The sequence below is a fragment of the Pseudorca crassidens genome, chromosome 9, assembly GCF_039906515.1.
Source record: "Pseudorca crassidens isolate mPseCra1 chromosome 9, mPseCra1.hap1, whole genome shotgun sequence".
NCBI lineage: Eukaryota > Metazoa > Chordata > Mammalia > Artiodactyla > Delphinidae > Pseudorca > Pseudorca crassidens.
The window spans coordinates 97,304,732-97,319,003 of record NC_090304.1 but is presented as its reverse complement, the minus strand read 5'-3'; the positions used below and the strand labels follow the sequence as shown (position 1 = coordinate 97,319,003).

General features: G+C 37.0%; 1 protein-coding gene across 3 annotated transcripts in view; it reads right to left on the bottom strand.

Annotated features, from left to right (window-relative positions):
• ARHGEF12 (Rho guanine nucleotide exchange factor 12) overlaps positions 1-13,845 on the bottom strand; it is a 143,845-nt gene extending 130,000 nt beyond the window's left edge. For 2 of the 3 annotated variants that reach the window (XM_067751340.1, XM_067751341.1), the window contains exon 1: positions 13,588-13,844. In XM_067751340.1, coding sequence (XP_067607441.1) covers positions 13,588-13,619 — 32 coding nt within the window. In that variant the 5' untranslated portion in view covers positions 13,620-13,844. Of the gene's footprint in view, positions 1-13,587 lie in introns of all 3 variants that reach the window. The other variant, XM_067751343.1, reaches the window with a different exon arrangement.
• Positions 13,846-14,272: the final 427 nt, after the last annotated feature.

Sequence of the window (14,272 nt, the reverse complement as noted above, 5' to 3'; positions counted from 1 at the left end):
GATTAAAAGTAACAATGTATTATGGCACAGAAGATGCATCTAGAGCTAGAATAAAAGGGATATTTCTTTAAGTGGCAGAAAATATAAACTAAATGACAAAGAGAAGATCACTACTATAACAAGAAATCTTTAAAAAGAAAATATAGTCTCCATGACCACTTAACCAAACATAGATACTTGCTAAGAAAAAACTTAAACCCAATTTGCTTATATCATTTGTTCCACAAAGGCCCAATCACTTACTATTAAAATCATTCATTTGCTGCCTTTTCTTACTCTTATGTACTCAGTATAACAATTTTTTGAGTCACTTCTGTTTTGTGTGCCTATAATAAAAAATAAATAAATAAAACTTGTATTAGATGGGCCTTAAAATTCTTTTATTTATTTATTTATTTGTTTGTTTGTTTGTGTTGGGTCTTCGTTGCTGCGCGCGGGCTCTCTCTAGTTGCGGCGAGCGGGGGCTACTCCTCGTTGCGGTACGTGGGCTTCTCATTGCAGTGGCTTCTCTTGTTGCGGAGCCTGGGCTCTAGGCACGTGAGCTTCAGTAGTTGTGGAACACGGACTCAGCAGTTGTGGCTCGTGGGCTTCAGAGCACAGGCTCAGTAGTTGTGGCGCATGGGCTTAGTTGCTCCGCGACATGTGGGATCTTCCTGGACCAGGGCTCAAACCCATGTACCCTTCATTGGCAGGTGGATTCTTAACCATTGCGCCACCAGGAAAGTCCCTTCAACTTCTTAAAAGAACTTTGGAATAGTTATAATGTAAAATGACTTACAAGCAATACATATTCGGCTTCAAAAAGTCCAATGTTTACAGATGTATGTATATATTTTCAAAAAATGAGTAAGAAATGGAAATACAATGTAGCCATTTTTTAGAGGAAATGAGACAAAATCCCTCTGGAAAAGGGAGTAAGTAAATAGGCGATTAAGAGTAAAAAGAATAAAACATAGTTATGAAATTATAATGTAAAGACAACACTTTAATGGTTTTGTTGAAGACAAAATCCACTTTCTGGGTTTCATCCAACTGATTTAAAAGATCCACTGACTGGTCCAGATGAGCCAATCATAGTATAAGCAAACCTGAGACCAGTAGGCCAGAAGAAAGTGGGCATTGGAATCATAATCCCAATTCTTCTGTTTAGAAACAATGTGACCGCAATTCTTCTGTTTTGAAACTATATGACCTTGAGCAAGTAGTGAAGGTCTCAGAACATCATTTTTCTCCGTTTTAAAATAGGAATAACAACATTTAACTTACATAGCTGAGAAAAATTTAAAAAGACGATGCACAGAGAGCACCTAGGACAGTGTTCAGCATTTAGTATGTACTCAATAAATATAAAATCCTTTACCACATCCCAAATTTCCTTATAAAACTAAATTTCATCTCAATTTTTGTTTGTTTGTTTTTTTGCGGTACGTGGGCCTCTCACCGTTGTGGCCTCTCCCGTTGCGGAGCACAGGCCCGGACGCGCAGGCTCAGCGGCCATGGCTCACACGCCCAGCCGCTCCGCCGCATGTGGGATCTTCCCAGATCGGGGCACTAACCTGTGTCCCCTGCATCGGCAGGCAGACTCTCAACCACTGCGCCACCAGGGAAGCCCTCATCTCATTTTAAATGTTCATTTTTCCCCTAGTTTCACCTTGCCACCTTTCTAATGTGTAAACTATTAGAGCAACAAGTCATCATGACTTAAGCAGTCTTCCTAATAATCAAACTACTGTAGTTTCCAGAATCTTCCACTGATCAACTCATCACCATATTTATCACTGGATGACAAAGTATAGGCTTAATGGGTTGCTACTACCTTCAAAGAGGTAGCTAATGAGTAGAGAGGTTCTCCTTCAAGTAGTGACTAAAGCAATGCCTAATCAATAAAATGTGATTTCTTCTATGCAAAAGCAATGGACATCTAAAAGCTTCTTAAATTTCAACCTATTCCATGCCCTTTTCATCTTAGTTTAGATACTCACCAAAAAACAATTAAATTGAAAAATAGAAACGAAACATAAAAAGATAATATATGATAAAAAGTAACATTAATTTTTTTCTTTAAAAAATAAGATAAATTTAACAATTATGATTTCATACCACTACTTCACCAAAATACACATGACTTCCCACCTTAACCTTCAACACTAATCAATGAATATCACTCTTACGGGTAAATTTCTTAATTCTTAAATGTAAATCAGCAGGTAACAAGAACACAAAATAACTCTGCCAACACAGTGACCTACACAGAGTAGCCATTCAATATTTAACTGAACAAATGAATAAACAAATGAACTGATGTTGTCCAGACAGAACTGGACAAATTCTGAGTGATCTAAAGCAGATTTAAAAGTTGATTGTCCTAATAAGAACCTGCTGTATAAAAAAATAAATTAAATAAAATTCAAAAACAAACAAACAAAAAGAGGTTGATTGTCAATCCTAAAGTCTTACTGATTCTGTAACTAGAGATGTTATTGTTTCATAGTCTGAGTTGAAATAACTGTCTCTTTAGTCTATTCCTCACTTGCAAATGCACCTTAATTCTAAGAACAGCCTATAATTTGAAATATAAGAGAAAGGGAATATTATCACAGCAAGGAAAAAACACTGTCACAGCAGTAGCAGCAGCAAATACATATGAATTAAAAATCATTTTAAATGCATAGATCAAAGTTGTAGGAAAACCTAACTAATTTCTGAGGTTTAAACAATAAGAGCTATTGTAACTTACTGACCTCTTTAATGTACTTAAATACATTCTCATTTAATCTTCATGACGACGCTAAAGGTAAGTGATATTATTCCAATTTTTACAGATGAGAAAACTAAACTGTTGTTCAGAGACGTAAATTTGCCTGAGGTCTTCCAGCTTGTAAGCAGAACAAGTCTGACGCACCAAAACCCAGGCTCTTTTCTCTACATCATCCTCATTCATTTCCCTTTTACTACTCCTCTCTTACAAAGGCTAAAAAATTAAAACTAATATATATATATAATTAAGTGCTAAAATATCTTTTCCTTTAAAAGCTGCTTTTAATCTCTAACGAAGAGAAAATCTCAAAAAGAACTCTGCCAGGGAAGTCAAAATTAATATAATTACTAATATTTATCAATAGATATATTTTACTTAATTCTTTTTTTGGAAACAAATTATACCTTGTATCCTGTTATGCAATAATTGCATGTTAAGAACCTTCTCTCTCTCTTTTTTTTTTAACTATTCACATCCATTTACTAACACACCCAATTTACTTTTAATCACTGTCTCAAGAATTCTGATCATGTAGGGCTTCTGGATAAATACACAAGAAGCACAAGTAAACACAAATACATAAGTTACAAGAAACCACAAACTGTTCCCCAAATTACACAATAAACAAATGCAACTAAAACGCAACCAAAGTGCAAGTATATTATTCTGACAAAGGTACTAACAAACTATTATCTCTGAAAATGAATGTTTTTCAATCATGATACAACAGAAAAATAATATGAACAAAAGGCAAATCAAAGAGTTATTCTCCATGGGAAAAAAACTGCTTATTATTATTTTTATTAAAAATAGACTGTATTGCCCCAAAGCCAGAATCAATCCAATGCCAAGAAAAAATCAAATTTAAATAAAATTTTATGTGCAAATCAATGATAGCCAATTTTCTACTTCAGTCACTACATGGATTCTGAAATGAGATTAACAATATAACTTAATTAAAGAAAATGAAAACTACTTGGATACCTAGAAAGACCACTTTAATCTAAGTATTTCTATGCACAGTGAAAGAAGCCAGTTAAGAAAACATAATTAGATAACACTATACTAAAATAAACTATTTTCTTCATGTTATATACAATAATTTATTCACTAGCCTGAATAAATCCTCTTTGATCACCTCATTGTCACCTGCCAATCTACAAACTGAAGAAGGGATTATATCTGTTTTAATTTGATTCCCACTGTTACATAACACCCCCTCCCCAAAGAATGTCGTGTGAAACTTATGATTCTAGATCCATAATATAATGTCTATTACTCCCATAACCATAGAAATGATAAGTAAACTTACTGTATTACACTATATGCTAGTAAAATCTATGAAGTCTTGAGTCAAAATGGAGGCTTTAAAAAGGCCCTCAGATGAACTAACCTAAGCAGTTGAAAGTGACTTTAATTATTTCTAAACTAAAATTAGATTCACTTCCATACTTTTTATATCATCTTAGGGATCTCCTTAAAGATTTGATAGAACCTTTCTCTGCACAGCAAACAGCAGAGGTGAATACAGAATTTTTATAAATGATTCTGATGTTTGTCTCCAGAGTAAATAACATCACTGACTGGGAACTCCCAGAAGACTTAGAGCCATTAAGGGCTGGGATTCCTTTCAGTTGGCATCATTCCAACAGAGGCTCAGTGAGAAATGGAACCTCCTGCAAATCAAATCTGTTGCAATGTTATTTTTTCCAGAGGTTAATTACCTGCTTATACCACACACACACACACACACACACACACACACACACACACACACACACATGCACTAAAGTAGAGAAAAGGAGGAATTGGAAAAATAGATGACATTCTGCTGTAAGCCTCCTCCAGAAACACTCAAAATGAAATCAAAACAACTTTCTGGCTGTCAAATCCTAGACATACTTCATGAACCTCCTTTCCTACTTGACACCTGTCAGTCCACAGTACCATTACCTCCAACTAAATAGTAAGAATTTACTAAAAGAAGTTACACTTTCATATTTTATCTTTCAGAGATACTCAGTGAAATATTTATGGGTGAAATTATGATATCCAGCAACTGCTTCAAAATAATCCAGTGGAGAAGCAGGGAAAGGAAACAGATGAACCAAGATTGTCCATACACCGAATGTTATTGATGAGAACATGGAGGTTTATCATACTATTCTCTGTACTTTTGTATATGTTTGAAATATTCCATAAAAAAAAACTTTCACATTTAACAAGCATTTATTGATCACCTCCAGGGGTAGACTATATTATTGCTCCTAATAATTCACTCTCCCATTTCCTTCCTTAAGAGGATTATACAGCCTCACCCATTATCATTTGACTTGCAATGCCACCTGTGGGAGGAGTATACATCCGTGGCCCACTGACAATGAGCGTGACCATATGACTGCTTTGGCCAAGGACATGTAAGTGATGTAATGTACACGTTGATTGAGTAGAAGTTTTAAAAGCCATTGTATGTTTGCATGAGCAGTTTTCCTGCTCTTTCCCTCTGCCACAGTAATAACATATTGGGTTCCAAAAATGCTTCAACCAATCCACAGCTGACAAGATGCAATGTAAGCAAGGAGTAAACCAGTAAGCCACGGATATTTGAAGGTGTTGCTATGGTAGCACAACCTAGCAAAAGCTGATAGATACACCTACTACAGGCTAGGTACAAAGAATATTAAAATATTATAAGAATGTTTAGGAAAGTAGACACACACAAAAATGAACTATAGTTATCTTTGAGAGGAGAGTCTGAGAACCAGAGGGTGTATACGAATAGGGCTAAGATCAGAGGGAGACTTTATATAGTATTATATCATATTATCTATCACTTGAATTTTCATGCGTGTGTACGTGTGTTTGTGCGTGTGTGTGTGTGTGTGTGTGACCTGTATGTGTGACCTGAATAACGTCATCTGGACAGCTGGATAATTTGGGCGATTTTTTTTTCTTCCTTATGCTTTTTAGCATTAAAAGGGAATAAAAATATAATAACGCAGATAATAATTGATTAAAAATGAATAAGAACTATCCTCCTACCCTTAAGGAACTCGAAAATTAGTTGCAATTTAGCTTTAAAGAAAACTTCTTTCCATAAAACATTCATTGTTAATTCTTTAAAGTGGCAAAGGCTAACTGGGAAAACAACGTTTTTAAAAATTAGGAGTATAACACATGCAATTCTATCAGTTTGCTCATCCTAAGGTTTCAGCAAAGCAAATATAGGGTTTTGTATATGGGTGGTGCAGCTACCGATCTCAAAGGAAATCCTCTCAATTACATTATTTTAGTATGCCAATTAAGCTGCTGAAGAAGCTCGCTCTAGGTGTTAAGATTTGTGAATAAGCCTTAACCACAGACAAGCCTTAACTATAGACAAGGTATCTACTCCACTAAGTTAACCCATGTAGGGTAAAATTATTTTAAAAAGCATTAGAAGAAAAAAGAAAAGGAAAAAATTCTAACCATGACTCTTGTGGTGATTAAACAACACTTGAATGGTTACAGAAGTCTCAAGGCCAATAAACTAATGCTTTACTACATGACTATGTTTTTACTTAAATTTGAGCAATAACCTGCAAATATGATTAGGGACATGTCCACACTTTTCATCTTAGGATCTCAAAGCACTTTACAAACATTAATTTAACCCTCATATCGCCTGAGAGTTAAGTATTATACAACATTATAACCATCTATCCTGCCACTAAAAAATATTTAAATACCCCTTCAGCAGTACTTGCCCTGAGGAGGTCTTGCCCAAACAGCCAATAAGACAGGAAGTAAGCTGACAGTGCATGGCATGTGCTACCAACAATCTCTGAAAAGATCAGACCCTTACCCACAAGAACCACTTCCCCTGAGTAAACCACAGAGACTGTACAGGACAACCACAACAGATCAGCTTGTGTCTGGAACACAGGCAGAGTTTTCCATCTAAAATCTATGGAAGGATATGTCTAAGCACCTTCACAAGGTATATGTATTTAAGTATATAAGTATATTTGGGGGACTTGTTACTCTTCTGGACAAGACATAGCCACCTTCTGCCTTGTATGATCAATTTCACATATAATTTATTCAGATGCTGAGAAGTCTCCAGTTTTTCAACAACAGAATAATCTACATTTTCTGAATCCACAGAAGACCTGCAAAATCCTCCTTAAGCTCAAGTGTGTGAACCTAAGATCAGCATTTAAATGTAATATTTAACCAAAACTGTAGTCTCAGAGCAATACCTTTAAATGCCTACAATAGGCAACAAAAGACAAAGCAGTGTGACAAGTGGCTAAGAGTAAACATTAACTAAACCAGGTTTTCTTACATATTTCCAATTTCTTCATGAATTGTTACTCACAGTCCCACGACAAGAAATCTACTTTTTCACTGCCATTATTAGATTTGCTTCTCTCTCAACACTGGGAAGCCACCCAGGCCTATCATGTGACTGTGATCTCAAAAACCAGGATTCAGCACTTGAATTAGTAAGAGATCCTGTTTTGGTATGAATCTAAACTGTCAGCTGCATTGGTGCATGTTAATTTAGTATGGAAAATTTAGTATATTTCTCCTTTTACTTAAAGTCAGTAATGCATTCTTATGCAATTTAGGCAAGGCCTCTGACCTTTGGCACCATCATGAATTACCTCTGCAAAATCAAAGAGCTGAAAATTATTCTTGGTACTAGCTTCATAGGTTTGTCTTGGAGTTAGAAACTCTCTTATAAACTTCTTTCTTATAAGGCTATCTTGGTACTCTAGATATCCTAAGTAGAGAAAGTAAAATGCCCTAGATCTGGCCTGTTTCCAAAATTCTAAAGTTTGAGGAAACAAAATCACTAGCAAAACACAAAAGAACAAAGACATCTATTTAAATAATTTTAAACTAAGTATCAACGATAAAGGTCTACTAATACAACATTCAAAAGCTTTATAATCTTACATATATATATCTTATAATAATTTAAGTACCCACTTTTCCCTTCTGTTACTTATCATTAATAACAATTCTTGTAAATACAGTAAGAAACTAAAACATTATTTCAACATTAATAACAGTATATCTTACTCAAAAAATAGTGCTAAGCATTGAAAGTCTATTTCTTTTCACCAATATGTAGAAATAACAAGAAAAAATAAAGTAAAACAACACACGCACAAACAATGGAAAAAATGACACACAATTTAAGATAAGACTGAAAAACCACCACAAAAAAAAAGAAGAAAGGAATAACAACTTACAGATGTATCTCACCATATGGTAACAGAGATTTTACTTTAAAGCTACAATTACATCTCTTCACTTACTTCTAAGTTCAGAGATGTTTCACCTTCATTTCTGATTAATTTTCAACCAAGCATGGCTTATCATTTGCTACACTTTTGACACATAACTGATAACACTGGTTACATTAGGGGCACTCATATTGGAAAGAATCACTTCGTAAACAAGGCTTTTATAACATGAGTAATTGCTTAATTAGTCGATTTGCTAATTATGCTGTTTATATAAACCTGTTTGGTTTTTTTTTTTGATGGTGACATGTCCCGCATCCATTCTAAAAACTATCTAAAGTAAAACTGAGTTAAAATGATCTTGAGAATCTCTTTACTCATAATTTTGGGCTATGCCTGGAGAAAACTGAAGACCCCTGTATTACAGTAAAACTAAACTGGAACTTGCTGTTCTAGCATATGGGTAAACATAAAATATAGAATATCATACTTTGCAGTAGGACAGCGCCAAAAGAAAAAAATCACTTTGCATTAGAAGAGCAGTTGGAGAAAAGTTAACAGAATATTAAGAGGAACAGGTTAATTTTAGACACGAATCAACAGAACATACAACTTGGCTAAGCAAAGAATAAGGGTGGGGGAAGGAAAGGGTGGTGGATAACCGTCTGAACCATTCACAGTCACATAAACATAAAATGGGAGGAGATCATTATTTAGCCTGGTAGAGCAAGTATATACAAGTAACAGGACAACTTAAAAGAAAAGTCTGTGCTAAAGATCAGGAAAAACTTCCTGACTACAAGATCTATCAGATTGTTGTTCAGTCTCCTGAGGAAGTGACGAGAGCTTTATCCTCTAGAGATACTTAAAATTAGAATGGATAAGGTACTAGAAAGCATCCTGTAACAGAAAAATCCAACTCTGATTTAGTCAGCTTGGAAAGTTACAAGAGAAGTAGAACAGAAAAAATACACATAGAAAGACAATAATTTAAAGTGAAAAGTGGGGGACCTGAGAGCCAGAAAATCTAGGTCATAATCCAGTTTTATAATCTTGACCTAAGTGCTATGAGTTGCCTAAAGTGTAAGTGATGATCTGCCTCACGCTGAGCTGAAGAACTACACTACTATTGGGTATCATTACATACATCAGGGTATTTCACACAAAAGGAAACAAAATATTTATAATTTTGCTGATTTTAAAACTTCGGTTCAAATACCACTATTCTGAAGACCCTTAATTATTAAAAGGAAAAGGAGCACGTCTTCAAATGAAGCTTTAAAACATCATCCAAACCAAGTTTTAATGGTTGAGACTTAATGAAGTTAAGCTCCCTGTTTGTGAAAATGTGGCATGGTCAATTTCTAGGAGATAAGCAATTATATGATAAGAAACATTTTTAGTAACTTTGTTAGACAACCATGATGTAAAAGCGCTTCTCCAATTACCTCTGGAAAACCATTAATATATTCTGCTGCTTCTATAACCCGTATCAGTATGGTAGGCAATTCATACCCATTTCTAGACAGCTTTCAGAAGAGGCAATCACATTTTGTTTACTCAAAGATTTTCCAACTGTTTTCCCTAGAATCACAATGCTCCACAGAAAAATATGTAAAATCCATCATTTATGGGTTTCATCAATGTATGCCTCAAATATCATTTCCTAAATTGAAATTTTTAAAAAGTCGTACATGTTAACTCAATGTCATATGCTACATTTTAACAACTGGAAGCCACTAATGTGTTAAGTGGTATTACCAGGTTAACATATTTTTGTAATGATTCAAATAAAGCTTCTCTTGTCATCTCACTGAATACATATGAACATCTTATAAATGTGCCATTTATCTGTAAGACTATAGCGCTGTACTTTTAAAAAAATTTACTTCGGACTGTACATGTTGACTCATGTAAAAGTGTACAAGTGAATCTACTACTGCATACCTGTATGAATCAGGATTTTAAACTGAACAACTAGAAGAAAAGACAACATAAAATTGAATACGAAGCTAGCACTGTGATCCTGGTCCCCACTTTCAATTTGGTATTTATCAAATGACTGATTTTGTAAGTGAATGTGACAAATAATCTCACCTTGCAGATGACTCAAGCAGCCTTGAAGATAGCACACATACAGAATTTTGTTTTGTTTTGGTTTTTAACCAAAAGCATTCTTATATGGCAGTGTTGGCAGAAAAAGTATCATGAATGAAAACGCTAATTACTGGGTAAATGCATATAAAGCCACAGGTTTCCGGACTCACTTTAAAAACTTGCTTCAAAAAAAAACAAAAAACACAAAGAACAAAAAATCTGCTTCAGTTAAACAAGCTTAAAGCTGACCTTACAGTTTTTTTAAAAAAAAAAAAGCCAATATATTTAAAACCTTTGTTTATCTATAAAGCAAAAACAACAAAATCCACAAATCCTAGACAAAAGTTCATTTACTTCAACAAAGACCTTTATAACAAAATCCCACCTGTATTGTCCCTGAAAACTCATTGTTCTAGAAGATAGCCTGAAATAATTTACTCAGTCCATTGAAAAAGCATTCTCTCCTCGTATCCCTCAGAAGAAATTCCAATTGCCACACAACCCCTAAACTCTCAGGGAGACACAAGCATCTAGGAGGATCAGAAACAATTAGGATATATTTTAGGACTGAATGCAGCAATCAATGTAAACCGAACAGCAGCAATCAGATATTTCTACCACTTTTAAAGTGCTGGTTCTAAAAATTGAAAAACATAGTCTCCAGGTCTCAAAGAAGTTACAGAGCAAGACACTGGATGGTATTCAAAAGCTGGTTAGATTTTTTTTTTTTTTAACAGTTCAGATACACTACATAAAAACAGTAGCTACCGTGAACACACAGTTTGAGTTTTAAATTGATAACTACGCCTTTAAAAGGGGGGCTGGAGAGCCTGAGGAGTAGAGGATGAAGAGGAAAAAAATGGTAGTAAACAAATGTGTTAATTTAACTGCAAAATAATAACAGGACATAACAGAGTTCTGAGTATCCAAAGTAACCAATCAGAGCCTAAACATAGCTGAATTCCATCCCAGCCCCAGCACGTCCCTAACACAAGAATAAAACCCTTCTTATCTTGTTCAGCCATGTGTCGCCTGCCACAAACTGCAAAACAGAACAACGCCCAAAACCAGCTAGTCTGATTTCAACTGAGGACAGACAGACTCTGTAGTCAGAAGCACCACAATGAAAGAACTCTAACTCACACAGCTGGCCTGGTGGGTCAGCACACTCTACAAAACAAAGCCACACCACATACAGTACTTCAAACTTGAAAGGACCTTTAAAAAGGCACTGTTAATTTGCCAATAGCTCTAGAATCAGCAAAATATACCTACAGGTCACTGGAGTCAGACAATGAGAAAAGAGGATGAGGTAGGTAAGGCTGAGAAGAAGCTAGGAACTATTCTATACTCATAACTTTATTAAGGCATCCTGGCACAGAAATAACACTAAACCAGTACTTCCAGATTTCACCCCTACCTATGTTCAAATCAGGGACAACTACTCTCCTAAGAGCCAATGGATGCTTGATATTTACAGAATAAGATATGTTTAAAGAAAAAGCAATGGTCACATAAGAATAAATCTTGTGGGTGGGGGGGGGAACTAGTAGTAAATTCCAAAGAAACACAAATCTATACTGTCTCAGCAATGCACATTAAATTAGGTGGCTTTTAAAGTCTTTCTTCTTTTAAAGAATATGTGAAATCAGGCAGCACCTGAACTCATCCAAGAATATTAATACCCAAACCAATTTGCAGATTCATCTTAGAATATTCATCTCGTAATCCTTTGTGCCTAGCACAGTGCCTGGCAAAAAACAGGCATTAATTAATTTCATGCTTATTGTACATTTTTATCTCATCTAAGTTACAGAAAATACAAATCCCAAGATTTTATTTCCAAGATAATGGAAAGAGGAAGAAAATCTCTGAGAAGCAAAGAAGAAGAAACGTCATTACTTGGGGGCTTTTAGGTGATTTTCATGCAGAATGAGCTAGTGACCCTAGGTTCTGTTTCTACAAAATTAAACACCCCTACTATTGCAATGAAAACTACCAACACCACATTAGTTCCTAATAAGACTTGTCTGCAGGGTCAACAGAGAAGGCAAGAATTGAATGAACAAGGAAAACAATTAACCCACACACCCATGAAAGTGATTTCTCAGAGGCAAAAAACACCCTGAAAGGAAAAGGAATGGGAATAACTAGAAGAAATCAAGATAAGCATTGTTGCTACGCGTATTAAATGTACTCTGAGAAGCTGAAAATTAAACACAGTAAAAAAAATACACAAACAAAGAAATAATAGTTTAAATATTTAATGGAATCTCTTAGGTGAACATTCACGTGATACTGAAAAGCATCAACAGGAACAGGAAATTCTGTTTCTGGAGTAGCTGTTATGGTATGACAATGGAATTTGGCCCTTTTAAAATCAACAAATGAGTCTTACAATTGGGTGAAACTCTCTTATTAGGAAATTCAACTACTTTCTGCTGGAGTACTATTGTTGTACTTCTCATCAAAGTGTTTTCTTTGGGCCCTTACTTCAGTTATTTGATCTTTTTTTTTTTTAATGATGTAATAGTTTGAAGGTTGACCAAAAAAAAAAAACCTGACTGAAACTTGGGACCTGGATACAATGTCATAATTAAACTGATAAATAAAATGTAGTAAAGGAATATGCTTTTATCACTTAACCTAATATTCCAAAGAATAACTCTTAAGAGTAAGGGAACTCCACTGAAACCACAAATGGTTTAGCTCAATTCACCAACCACCACCAAGCAACACAGTTAAGTACTATAAAGGACTCACCCAACTCAACAAATCCACCTGCCAGCTTCTACTACATAATTCGCTTAGGCTTTACACCCCTTAAATGCAAATGTTTCTGGAATATGAAATCCTAAAAATGCAATAATTAAGATCAAGCCCCATGATGTTCCCGAGCCCTTTTTCAGTTCCTTGATACTGTTCCCACCAGGAACCTGTGATTTACTAGTACTTCCAACATTCTGGAAAACTATTAGATAATAAACACTGTGCAAGTCAATGCTTCAAGGGCATCAAATTCATAAATCATGCGGCAGTCTCAGAGTGAAGTTCACAAACAGAAAGTCCTAAAATGCAACAGGCTCTAGAGAACTACAGGACAGGAGTAAAACTGATGATGCACCAATACCCCAGCCGACATCGGGCACTGACTGACCTTCACCCAAAATGACCTTCCTCTCTCTGGTTCCAAGATCAGTACAGAATCCTAATGCACACTAAGGGCAGAAAAACACAATCGTGGCTTTACCTACCCCTCCTCCGAGAATCTGGAGAAAAGTTTCTCTCCAGAAAAAAACAAAACAAAACTACGTTTCCAAATTCAATCAACCGGGTAACTTGGCAGCAACCCCAGACTAATTGGAGAGCTCGGAAATAACCCTCTGTCCGCTGCCTGTCAACTTCACTCGGCAAAGGCAATCAGCAATCACTGACCCTCCTGCTAGGTCGGGCCCCATCCTGGGAGGCTAAGCGCAGGGGGAGCTTCATACCAACCTGTCGGTGATAGTAGACTGTGTGCCACTCATTGGGGCCCTTGGCGAGAGGTCCTCCTTTTATCCAACTTGCATTTTACAGTAACACCTCCACCCCACCCCCAGCGCTCTGGGATCAGGCCCGACTCCGTAGGGGACACAAGAGTCCAACTCAAAACTCCATTCAGTCATCTAGAACGTCCGACTGGAAGTGGTCAAGGAAAGGGGATGTGGGTGGGAGCGAGGCAAGTTATCTCCCAAATCAAACCGAGCAAGTCCGCCAGCAGGCGAGTTCTAGAGCTAAGGAGCGATCCTCCTCGGGAAGGCACCGGAGAAAACTTTGTCACGGAGAGAAGTCGGCGAGCCTCGGGGAAGGCGGCCCGGGAGTCCCTCCGGGGCCGGGGTGGGATCGGCTCGGGGCTGGATGTCGGCTCCTCCTCGCGGCCTTGGGGGCCTGAAAGTCTCCGCGCCGGGCCGGGCCCGCTGGGCTCCGCTGTCTATCTGGGGCTGCCGGCCGCTCTTGGCCGCAGTCTCGGCCGCGTCTCGGGCCGCCCCGCGCCAGGCGCGCGCGGCTCCATGGCCCCGGACCGGGGGACACCGCTCGTTCTCCTCGCCGCCCCCACCAGGCTCCGGGCGCCGGGACAAGCGCGGGTGCCGGGCAAGGGGGGGGTCCCGCAGCCGGAGGTGACAGGAACCTGGTCTCTCAG